Source organism: Sceloporus undulatus, chromosome 3, assembly GCF_019175285.1.
Source record: "Sceloporus undulatus isolate JIND9_A2432 ecotype Alabama chromosome 3, SceUnd_v1.1, whole genome shotgun sequence".
Classification (NCBI taxonomy): Eukaryota; Metazoa; Chordata; class Lepidosauria; order Squamata; family Phrynosomatidae; genus Sceloporus; species Sceloporus undulatus.
In genome coordinates, this window is record NC_056524.1 from 44095826 (window position 1) to 44108795 (window position 12970).

Genomic DNA, 12970 nt, shown 5'->3' on the forward strand with positions numbered 1-12970 from the left:
AGATGCACACCAGCCAAAAGGTATAACATGTTACCAGACACAATATCACATGCTCTTTTATTTACATTTCCATGCTATTACTGAAGGGAAAACACGACAGAAAGCTTGTGTGATGTTTACAAACAAATTAACCAGATATAGAAATGTATTGCTTTCTGTATCCAAAAGATTGTGTGCTCTCTTTACATACTTGTGAGCCAAATCATAGCTAAATTTTTGCCATTGGTTATTCTGTCAAGCCCAGGTAAGCAATTGCTTTCTAGGGGTATGGGGCATTGCCTGCATGTTTTGGAATCTCATAGCCCAATATAAGCCTTGAAAAACATTATTTTCAAACGGGAAGTGACTTTTGCTCATTTCCTTTTGTGAAAAAAGGCCTGCCCTGAGTCTAAGATGCCCAGGAAGGCCCAAAAACATGTTGAAAATGCCTTGTGCCTCCTAACATTTCACAGCTGCCCACCCCTGGAACAGATCCACAAACTCAATGGAAATTCTGTAAGTCAATACTTAAATGCATTGGGTCAATAGTTAACATTATTGACTGAATTTATCCCACATGCAACAATCAGAGTGAACAGAGAAATGAGTTCACTCACTCCTCTCCTCATGTGCCCAGGTTAATAGCAGAGATCATGGTTTATTTAAACTATCATTACATCCTAGTTGGGTAATCGTAACTGAATTCCTGCCTAATAGCCGAGAAAATGTCTTTGCTTCATTTTGGAATTAGGAAAAAGGAGTAAAACACAGTTTCCTGGTTACAGTGTAGTAAGAAACTATGATTTAAATAAGCCACAAATTCAGCAGTGATGTATTGTACAATGGGAGTGTACAATAAGAAAAGCACAAGAACACATAGTTTGTTCTTAGGCTAATAAACTATGGTTTATTGGACTAAGATTGTTAGGCTAAAACCAGGTCACTGTGTAGACTTGCTGTCATCATTTATGTGCAAACAATATAATAATAATAATAATAATAATTTGTTTTATTTATATACCGCTATTCCAAAGACCATAGCGGTGAACAGCAAGTAAGCTAATTAGCAAGTAAGCTAATTTGCCCCCAACAGTCTGGGTACTCATTTTAGCGACCTCGGAAGGATGCAAGCCTGAGTCGAGCTTGGGCCCTTTTGCTGGTCTTGAACTCGCAACCTTGTGGTCTTGAGGGAATGGACTATAGGGTGTTGGTTTTTTTACAAGACTTATAGTGGTTATACTGTTGTGCTTTGATTTACGGTATGTTGAATGCTACATATGTATGCCTAGCATGCTACAGATGTGTATACATACCTTGGATCTTTGCACTGACCACATGGATAAATAATATGTGCCTGCACACAGCAACTGTTTAGAACAATAAATATTTGAAAGTGAATGTTGTAAACTAGACTAAGGGAGTTGGCCTAAATACCCTAAAGGCATCAGATCCCATCTGATCTCAGAAGCTAAGCAGTGTCAACCCCGATTACCGTAGTACTTGAATGAAGGAAGGTACTGGCAAACCACCTCTGAATATGCCTTTCTTATAAAATTAAAGCGGTCATCATAAGTTGACAGGTAATTTGGAGGCACACACACACACACAAACTAAGGGGGAGAAAATGATTTAGAAAGGAAAATAAAAGACTCAGTACTACTATTGCCTCAGGAGGGTAGCATACAAGCTACAAATAAATTAAAAGGAAGATGATTGCAAGTATACCTCAGTTAATGAAGCAAGTATTTTTCTGGGCATGACTTTTTTAACAGAAACTTTGGTACTAAAGACAGAAATAATATGGAAATAGAGAAAGGTTTTGGAACCTCAAAAAGAAGAGTAACAGGGTGTACAGACTGGCCATTAAGACTGGAGTGGGGCTGTGGCATCCATATGACGCATGCTCCAACTCCACCCCAGACTGGCATGATGCTGCACATTGCATCACACAGCAGACGGTATGATGGCACTCCACTGGCGCTGCATCTAGATGATGCAGCGCTGGAGAAGTGCTGAAAACCCGCAGCACCAGTGGCTATGGTGTCCTTTCCACAGCACAGAAAGGAGCCGCTTTTGGGGGCTCCTTTTTGCAGTATGGAAAAGCAAGATCGGGGCCGTGATGTGCAGTTGCTGCAGCTCTGATCTGGTGCTAAAAGGGGCAGTCTCTACAGCCCCTGATTCAACATGCTTCAGCATACATTTTATTCAAAAATAATAATAGGAACAGATGAAATGAACCAACCAAGTCAGGCAAACCTTTAATAAGTAAACAAAAATATTTTGAACCTTCTAGAGTTCAGTTAAAAGCTTCTTCCAAAAATGTTCCAAAAAATCAGTAGTGATTTTATTTTGTTTCATCAGCCTCCACTTTCCTTATGATTTCCATTTTGGTGGCAGACTTACCATTTTTGTTGTGGGCCTTCAAGTCATTTCTGACCCATGGTGACCCTAAAGTGAACTTATCACAGCGTTTCCTTGGCACTTTGTTCAGAGGGATTTTGTCCTTGCCTACTCTGAGGCTGAAAGTATGATATACCCAGGATCAACCAGTGAGTTTCCATTTCTGAGTGGGAATTCAAATCCTAGTCTCCCAGGGCCAAGTCCAATACTCAAACTACAACACCATGCTGGCTCTTATAGATTTATGCATTTTTGGAGGTGGGATGGCTAGTGTGACAGGCTTATCTCCTCTCCCCCTTCTCTCTCTGTTTTGCAATTCATGCATGGGGATTCTGGAGGGAGCTGATGCATACCCTGCCTGCTAAAGGCAGGCATACGTTCACCTAAGGCAGAATCCCATAATGGCCTCCACTTCTTTTAAGAACTACAGTTCTATACCAAATGTCATGTTTTTCAAAAAGAGCTATCATAATATTACTAGAATGGGCTGGCAAGGAATTATGCCAACTGCCCCTAAGGTTTCTCTACTTTTAACTTAAATACAGTGTTTCTTTTAAACGCTTCAAACAGTAACCACATCCTGTGAAATTAAGCAATTCTATCCTGAACCCACACTACATTAAACATCCTATAATACAAAATTTAGATATCCTTGAATCATCACTTACATCATAAAAAGTAACATGAACATGTTCTTTTAAAAAAAGCATTTATCCTTTATTTCCTTGAGGTTCTTTCAGATGTATTCTACAACCAGAAGCAGCAAAATCTAAGCACATTTCAGTCAAGGATCTTTTGTGTACAATTTCTCTCCTATAGAACTGTTTCATTAAAGGCAGTTATGTTTTCTGTTGTGGTGCATATACCTTGGAATACCTATCACCTGTACTAACTTATTTTGCAGATGTACACATCTATGTACACACACAGCAAGACGGAAACAGTTATCCTTGCAACATATCTCTAGCATTAAACAGAATAGTAGTGGGAATATGTAAAACCTTTTGGCAGGAAAAATTGGAGGTAAGGAAGCAGGAGAATCATAGAATCATAGAATCATAGAATCGTAGAGTTGGAAGAGACCACTAGGGCCATCCAGTCCAACCCCCTGCCATGCAGGAAATCCAAATCAAAGCATCCCTGACAGATGGCCATCCAGCCTCTGTTTAAAAAACCTCCAAGGAAGGAGACTTCCGAGGGAGTGCATTCCATTGTCGAACAGCCCTTACTGTCAGGAAGTTCCTCCTAATGTTCAAGTGGAATCTCTTTTCATGTAGCTTGCATCCATTGTTCCGGGTCCTGTTTTCTAGAGCAGCAGAAAACAAGCTTGCTCCCTCTTCAACATGACATCCTTTCAAATATTTAAACAGGGCTATCATATCGCCTCTTAACCTTCTTTTCTCCAGGCTAAACATCCCCAGCTCCCTAAGTCGTTCCTCATAGGGCATGGTTTCCAGACCCTTCACCATTTTTGTCGCCCTCCTTTGGACACGCTCCAGTTTCTCAATGTCCTTTCTGAATTGTGGTGCCCAGAACTGGACACAATATTCTAGGTGGGGCCTGACCAGAGCAGAATACAGTGGCACTATTACTTCTCTTGATCTAGACACTATACTTCTATTGATGCAGCCTAAAATAGCATTGGCCTTTTTAGCTGCCGCATCACACTGTTCACTCATGTTCAACTTGTGGTCTACTTGGACTCCTAGATCCCTTTCACACGTAGTTTCAGTCAGCCAGGTGTCACCCATCCTATATCTGTGCATTTTATTTTTCCGCCCTAAGTGCAATACCTTACATTTCTCCGTGTTGAATTTCATTTTGTTAGCTTTGGCCCAGCTTTCTAGTCTATTCAGGTCATTTTGAATCTTGATCCTGTCCTCTGGGGTATTAGCTATTCCCCCTAATTTGGTATCATCTGCAAATTTGATAAGTATTGCTCCCAATTCTGTCATCCAGGAGCAAGAGTTAGGTAAGGGCAATGGTTTCTACCAAAGGATAGCTTATATAAGTAGAAGATATTTCTACTTATATAGAAGTACATAGGAGGCAGGGGCAGAAGGACCAAGTGGGTATCATTTAAAAAACAGCAACACCTAATTAATATCTTACATGGCTCTCCCTATGGATGGAGGCAGGAGGCAACAACAAATCAACAATTAATATCATCACTTAAACCACATTAATTGATTTAATGAAAGATAAAGAAAGAAAGATGAGTATTGATAGCTCTCGCTAATTTTAATAGAAACAGTAAGCATACGTTCAATCCTCTCTGGTGAAATCAACTGGCCCGATGGGCTCATGCCACAAGTACTTATCAATGATTGGTACCATTTAAGTATGAAATATCGGTTCTTGTGTCTAAAACTAAACGTATTCTATCTATAGCTTGAAATGAATCATCTTGGTGGGAAACTGCCCTTATTTTGGAATGGTATTACACACAACTATGTTCGTATACAAGATCACAACATATTCTTGATCACACCAAGACCTAAATCCTGTTGCTACTCTTGACTAGAGTAGAGCCTTTGAATCAACAGAATTTATCTATATGCTGATTCAACATTTGAAAATTAATTGAGTGGGTCTGCTGTAGTTGGCAGGAAAATAACAAACAGGATGGCAGCCCAAATATGATATGAAATTTCAATGGCATAGCATGTCTGACCTAAGATGACCCCAACCACTAAACATTTTATTTACATTATTACTGTACAATGTATTGGATTGCTTGTTCCTCTCACTCAGGTATTTTTCTTACTAGCATTTCACATAACCATGCCTATAAAGTTGAAGTTTTCCAATCCAGTATATGAACCATCTTTATCAACAGCATCCATTGGAATAAACTGCAATCAGAGCAGCATACAATTACAGTAAGAATCTCCACACAAGACATAAACACAGGACTGGAGACCTCCCACACATACCAAGTAAACATATACAGCAAGTTTGCCTCCATGGGCCTGAGGTCAATCCCTATGCTATTTCAAAATATTCCATTTAACACAGTGGTTTTCAAACCTTTTACCCTTATGACCCCCTTTACATCTACATGCAGATGTTGCATCCCTCCCACTTGATGTAGTATATGAATTAAAATTGTTTATTTAGTATGCATATTTTTTTTATTCACACAAATGCATTCATAGATTTTATAAGGAAATACAGTAGTTCCCCTCCTACTCCTTCTCCTTCCTCGGGCAGAGGATCTGAGTTCCCTCCTTGCTTCTAGGAGAAAAAAGTTTAGGAAGAGAAAGAAGAGGAGGGGCATCAGTGTCTTCAAGTCCCATTCCCCCCCTTGAGCAACTCTGGTGCCCTCCCTTCAGGGGTCCTGCCCCACAATTTGAGAACCACTGATTTAACACAAAGAAAATATCTAGATACTGCCACTCATATTTTCAAAGAAGCAAATGAGACTCAACAAGTTGTAGAGGTGTAGTACCTTATCCAGCAGAGCCAGAATGAACATACAAAATTCTAAACCCGTAATAGTGAACCTATGGCATCCATGCCAGAGATGGTACATGACACCATTTCCCCCAGCACACAGCGGGGAGGAAGGGGAGGTGCGCACCTCTTCCCCCTCCTTCCCAACCCTCCCCAGCCTTGAGCTGTCTCTTCGGAAGCAGCTGAAGGCCAGGGACGGTGCAGGGCGAGGAGGAGGAAAAGGTGCGCGCCTCTTCGTCCTCCTTCTCAACCCTCCCCAGCTTGGTAATACCCACTGGTAACACCCAGTGGCAGAAGACCTTTACTTTGGGCACTTGGTAAAACGTTCACCATCACCGTCCTAAACTTACATCAGTCCATATAAAATTAATCAAGGCTAGAGCTACAGTTCTAGTGTATTCAGTGGATTGTATCAGAAATCCCACTCGGTACAACAGGACTTGCTCCTAGGTAACAAGGTACAGAATTGTAGCAGCATCTGTTACTAACTTAATGAGTGTATACTTGCAACCCAACCATTTTAACTATATGGCATTTAAAGGGTCTTATTAAGACTCCAAAGAGAAAGAGAGGAATTAACTGTCATAAATAAATTGCTGCAGAAACATTTGAGTGTCCTGTGTAGGCTGCTACCCAAATACCTAGTGAGGCTTGAACATATAAAAATATTGCTTGAAAAATAGATCACCTTTCTGCAACACAAATGGCCACAGTAAGGAAAATGGATAGCTTTCTCTCTCTTTTTTTACCAAGAGGAACTGTTGTCACAGGACTCCTTGGCTAAAACTGAAATTCGCTTACACTTTGTGATGTACTTTGTTACCAGCATCTTTTCATTAGTCAGAAGAAAACCTAGTACTGAAGTAGTCAACACTTTACACACCGATGATTTGAAGAAGTTAAGCAATTCCACCGTCTACTGGCCAAAGTTGATCAGTTCAGGACTCCACTTACTTTAAAAAAAAACCTATAAAGAACATTCTACTGTCTTAATTACAATTTTTTCCTCACAGTTACATTTTGAATGAGACGGTGTATGTGAATCAGCTACAGGAATACTTAGTTGTACCCCAAGGTACAACTTGGGCACAGAAGAAGGAGGAGTGAAGTTAGCAGGAAGGAATATCAATAATCTAATATATACAGACAACACCATATTACTAGCAGAAAATATCACAGGCTGGAATAACTAGTAAGAAAGATCAAAGAAGAAAGTGCAAAGGCAGGCTTACTGCTCAACATAAAGAAAACAGAAATAATGACCACAGAAGATCTATACAAATTCAATCTAGATGAGAAAACTGAAATAGTAAGAGAGTCCCCATACCTTAGGTCAAACATTGATCAGAATGGGGACTGTAGTCAAGAAATCGGAAGAAGACCAGGAATGAGGAGGGCAGCTATGAAAGAATTAGAAAAGCTCATAAAATGTAAAGGTATACAAAAGTTAGAATCATAGAAGCCATTGCCTTCCCTATTACCATGTGCGGTTGGGAGACCTGGACAATGAGGAAAGAGGATAGGAGGAAAATCAATTCATTTAAGATGTGGTGTTGGAAAAGAGTGCTGAGGATAACATGAACAGTCAAAAATAAATAAATAAAATAAAACCTTTATTTCTATCCCGCTTTTTGTTAAAAACAATCAAAGCAGCTTACAAGAGTTAAAATACATCTGTATACTGTATACAAAATATACAAAACATTTGGCAGCAACATTCTTATTCCTCTCCAGCTGAATTCTTACAGGTTCAAAGTGATTAATTCCTATTGATTTTTGAAGAGTATGATGCGGTTCACATTTACAAACCACTGAACTCTGGTGCCATCTAGAGACAAAAAGTGGACAAAATCTTTCCATGTTCTCAAGCACTAATTACTTTTTTGAGTTTTTGGTTAAACAGTCTATAACCTGGGGAGAAAAGTAAGTTGGCCTGGTAATGTTAAGGTTCTGCTGGTCATTTGCATTTGCAGGGTAACATCTCCATAATTGTCTGTATCTTCAAACATTTGGCAACAACACTCTTATTCCTCTCCAGCTGAATTCTTACAGTTTCAAAGTTGTGTAGTCAAAGGTTTTCATGGCCGGCATCCATCTTTTTTTGTGGGTTTTTCAGGCTATGTGGCCATGTTCTAGCAGAGTTTCTTCCTGACGTTTCGCCAGCATCTGTGGCTGGCATCTTATTAATGCCTATTGATTTTTAAAGAGTATGATGTGGTTCATATTTACAAACCACTGAACTCTGGTGCCATCTAGAGACAAAAAGTGGACAAAATCCTTCCATGTTCTCAAGCACTAATTACCTTTTGGGGGTTTTGGTAAAAAAAAAAACCCAACCAATTATTAGTCCATTAATGCAGTTACTTAAAACAGTACACTAGTTATGTTGCATTTTCCAGTTGTGTATATCCATGAGCAGACAGATTTCGCTACTGAATAAGAAAGTCCAGTGTTTATTTTATTTTATGACTTTCTTCCAGCATGGAATCCAAGGCTATTCACACACAAATTAAAACAAGGTACATCTGGGGGCGGGAGGGGGACCTAAATCATACAAAGTTAAAAACAAACTATTATATTAAAAATCAGTACCTTAAAATGAAGTAAAATCACTTAAAAACATGGCAATAACAATAATGTAAAGCACACACAACCCCATTAAAAGACTCCCCTGCATATCCAAATTCCTGGTCAAATGAAAAGGTTTCAATTATTCACATCTTTATTATTGTTCCTACCTGCATAAGAGTCCCAATACATATCTGTTCATCTGTTTATTAGACAAAAAAAGATACACACTATCTTATTGTCCAAGAAAAAATTGCCTAGCATTTCCTCCATCCATACAGGCTTCCTCTAATGCTCTAATAGAACGACACCAGTGAACATTGGTCTTTGTTTTTACAGTGAAAATATACTTGAAATTGCAAACTGTTTCAGAACAATTTGTATGGTAAGGTTATAATGCTCTGTGCGAACTGTCACCCTTAACAGTTTCTCCCCTTTATTTTATTTTAATTTATCCTAGATTGCTGATGTCTTCCGTCAAGCAATTCCTGCTCGGACTCCTAAACCAACTGTGGTACCTGTGAAGCCATCTACTGGACAACTCAAGGCATCACTTCAAGACACCAAAGATGTAAAATCACATATAACCAAAAGAGTTCCCAGTGTTGTCATTCAAAATAGTGGCAAAACATAAGACCCACCTGATATGAAACAATGACTTAATTTTGAGTACTGCAGATACACTACAGAATTATTTCTCATGATTGCTGCAAGGAAAAGGTAATATTAACACACTTTTTGGGGTGGATCAGTTTTTACACTGGAATTATTAGGCATCAGGACATCCTTACATAAAGCTTCAATCATCCACAATCAATCCTGGTCCATATTCCTGATTTGCTTCAAGTTAAACATAGCATTTGTGCTGTAAAAGTAACTGGGAAGTGTGTAGCTAATTCAAATGTTAGGTCCACCAAAGCAGTCGAATGATGCCCAAAAAAACAGTGGGCATAATCACAGGAGATGGTTTGTTGTTTTTAAAACGGCTCACACTTCAAGGAAACAGATAAGCTAAACTGATGCTAAAACTTTGGCTCTGATAACAGGAAAGGAAAATACAGTACCACAAATAAGTGGTTGGAAAAAGAGACGAGACATCCAGGGACAACAGCAATTATTGTCAAGTGACCTGAAAATTGCCTGCTCCCTCCATCTGATCTGTTCATGCTTCCACACTGATATCTTGAAAGCTTTTCCCAGATTTTCAAAGCGGGGACTGGCAGACGTTAAAATGCTATTCACCTAGTACAGGACTATGTCAGCTACATTCACAATTCAATCTCTCCTCTAGCCTTAAAGGGAAAGTCACTCTTTAAAGTCAGAAGACAAAAGACCACAGAGATTGGCAGCTACAAAAATGCTCTAGAAGAACAGAGCACTTTGGCACACTCTTTCATGACAGAAGACAGCCCATGGAGCTGCAGAAGAAATACAGAGGAATGCTAGAGGGACTGTCAATATGCATGGCAACCCAGTAAGAGGGGTTACATGCATCACTGGTGCCAAATGACAGACATGTTTCATAACGGGCTGTATAGGATGAAATGAATTACTGTCCCCAAAATGCATATTTGAAAAGGCACTTCAACTTTCAAGAACTGATATGGTGCATATTTTTATGATTGCCATGTGTTTTATGTGTCAAAGAGACTGACACAACATGTTGAAAGAGAATATATTTTTAAACTGGAAATTTATTCTTTTAAAACCAGTACGCATGTTTGTAAAGACAGGCCACAAACAATTTCCTGTATTGCGTTATAAAGTAAATTCTTTTACTATTTATATAACTAGTAATATAAATTATTGAACCACATTTCTATTGGGCTATCCAAAGGGGAGGAGGTGTACTTGTTTCTTAAATCTAAAGAGAATTGAATTGTTTAAATCCAATGAGGGCCATGTGGCAAAAATAAGAGGAAGCACGCAGGAAGATACAGCATTATTTGGTATCAAATGTCATGTGAAGTCCTCAGAAGAAGTACATAACTACCAAGGAAGAGATGGGTAGTTTGAAGAAGGCAGAGGCTGCTTCTGAATGAGATGCAATATGATTCCCTTCCAAACACATGTGCATAAACAAAACAGTGGAGTGACAAGATGCAGAATGCCTCTTCCAATGTGTGCAAAACATTGCAATTCATCAAAACGCTCTTGGTATTAGCTTGATTGCCCAAGAGAGGAGTGTACATTGCTTGTTGCTCTTCTTTATTTCATTCCAGGGAAGACTTAAATGTTCTCCTTGAAGCAAACTAGAAGGCTAAACTTGGAAACCTTTGCTATCTAGACAGGGTGTTATCAGAGTTGTGCAATGATTCTAAATCCTTCACCAAACACACAGAATATTTGAGCCCATCTGCCCCAGCACAAACCGGGAATTCATCTAGCAAACTGTTGTTGGATGCCTAAAGGACAATAACATAATACTCAGTCCACAAGCAATGGGGGAAATCCCCCCTCTGAAACAAAATAATCCATGTTGGATGGGAGAAGCACAATAACTCTCAATAAGTCAATAAGGTATTTTTTTAACAGGCCAATAAATGACACTTTAAAATATTTCAAAATAATAACAAGGAGCAGGTGATTTCCTGGAATTCAATACATTTTGTCAAATACCAGTATGTACTTGTGTTCATGACACATCACTCAGCATCCTAATTGCTCCTCTCTCTCTCTCTCTCTCTCTCTCTCTCTCTCTCTCTTTTTAGGGCCTGAACAGACAGGCCAAAATAAAGCTACTTCGGATCACTTTGGAGGTATGATGTTTAAATGACGCATGCATCATAAGAGGCCAGATGCTGCACCTAAGCTGCGCTCCGGCCCTTAGGACTGGAGTATGGCTTTGGCGTGGCTTCTGGCCTCTTAGGACACATGCATTATTTAAACAGTATACCTCCAAAGTGACCTGAAGCAGCTTTATTTTGGCCTGTCTGTTCAGGCCCTCAGATACACAAATGAATAGTGACACAAGAAATAGTGATACAAGAATGGGTTATAATAGTGTCAATTCACCATCACATATGCCACATGTAGTATCATTCTCTGTTCTTCACAATGATTAAACATATGTAACTAAAGCATCTGAAACACCAGTATTGTTGATCCATGTGGCAGGGGCAACTTAAATTATCCCAGCAACAAAACATAAATACTAGATGTTTAACTCTTGTGGAAATGCAATATTCCGTAACAGGAAGGCAATCTTCACAAGATGGCACACAGCAAGGAATCTCCAGGTCCTCCACTGCAAGTCTATGGCCAACATCTGCCAAAATTTGATCATAGAATCATGCTGGAGGACCTACAGATGCCTAGAGAAGTGTTTTCTCTAGGAAGTTCTAGGTTTTCTAGCACAACGCTATAGTCAACATCTGGCAGTGTTGCACTGGAGGACCTAGAGATTACTAGAGAGAACACATTAATCAAACCACAAATAATCAAATCTGCAAAAGTCAAAGCCACAAATGTAGAGGGCCAACTGTACATGAATGTGTGAACGAAATTTTATTCATATACTACGTTGAGGGGGGGGAGTCCTAAACATCCACATGTAGATGGAAGGGGGGGGGTCCCAAAGGTAAAAAGTTTGAGTACCACTGGTCTAAGAAATGAGCATCATCCAAGACTGCCTCTTGTAAGGCAACATAATGAAACTGCAAACCCCAGGACTACATAGAAGACAGGCATGATAGTTAAAAGGTACCAAAGTGTTATAAGTCTGTTGTGTGAAAGAGGCAGACAGCTTAGTGCAACCACCAAGCTACAATTTCAAAGATTATTTGAGAAAATAATAATCATTTAAGGCCCTTTCTCTCCATATAGTGGGAACACTGGTTTGTTGTTAACCTGAAATGGTCATGCTTCCACATACTGAGCCTTTCTGTGTGTGAATAAGGAATGAAACAGATACAATGAAGAGAGTAAATAAAAACATTCATTGAGTAAATGTTACACACATGTCCTGCCATGTTAATGACTGGCCACTCAAACTGACAAACCAAGAAGCCTATTTAAATCAGGGTGGCCAGATGTCCTCATTTTCCAGGACATGTCCTCCATTTCAACCTTTTGTCCAGGAGCAAATGTCAAAATGTCCTCCATTTTGAGCACGACCAAGATGCATTCATTTACATTTCTATGTGTGTTTTGAGCTTTTATATTGTAATGACATGAATGTATATTAGTGTTTTGCACTTTTATATGTTGCAGTGTCCTCCATTTTTTCTTGAAGGTCCAACATTTTGCGGTGCATGGTCCTTCTTTTAGGGTTAGGACACTTGGTCAACCTGGTATCAATGAACTAAAATTTGCATGAAGTTTTGAAGGTACTGTAAAGTTTCAGGGCTTTGCCTTGCTAAAGATGAAGGAAGAGAGACGCAGAGGATCAATAAAATTTAAAAATCAACCATGTCAAACAAGCATCGGTACATAAATGACCCGATTGGGTATCAAGCAAAAAGAAAAAGACTGCATCCACACTGCAGACATAATCCAGTTCAGCATCACTTCAATGCACATGGAGAAGTGCTATGCCACAACAAACCACAGTTCTGATAGAGAAGGC

The 12970-nt window shown here is 39.3% G+C and overlaps 2 protein-coding genes across 4 annotated transcripts in view; one reads left to right on the plus strand and one right to left on the minus strand.

Moving 5' to 3' along the window:
* The window catches only part of FILIP1L (filamin A interacting protein 1 like), a 231808-nt gene extending 220865 nt beyond the window's left edge, over window positions 1-10943 (plus strand). For 2 of the 3 annotated variants that reach the window (XM_042456822.1, XM_042456823.1), the window contains one exon: window positions 8864-10943. In XM_042456822.1, the coding sequence (XP_042312756.1) occupies window positions 8864-9037 (174 nt within the window). In that variant the 3' untranslated portion in view covers window positions 9038-10943. The remainder of the gene's footprint in view (window positions 1-8863) is intronic. The other variant, XM_042456821.1, reaches the window with a different exon arrangement.
* Window positions 1-12970, minus strand: part of CMSS1 (cms1 ribosomal small subunit homolog) — a 257043-nt gene that overhangs the window by 243214 nt on the left and 859 nt on the right. The gene's annotated exons all lie outside the window — the stretch shown is intronic.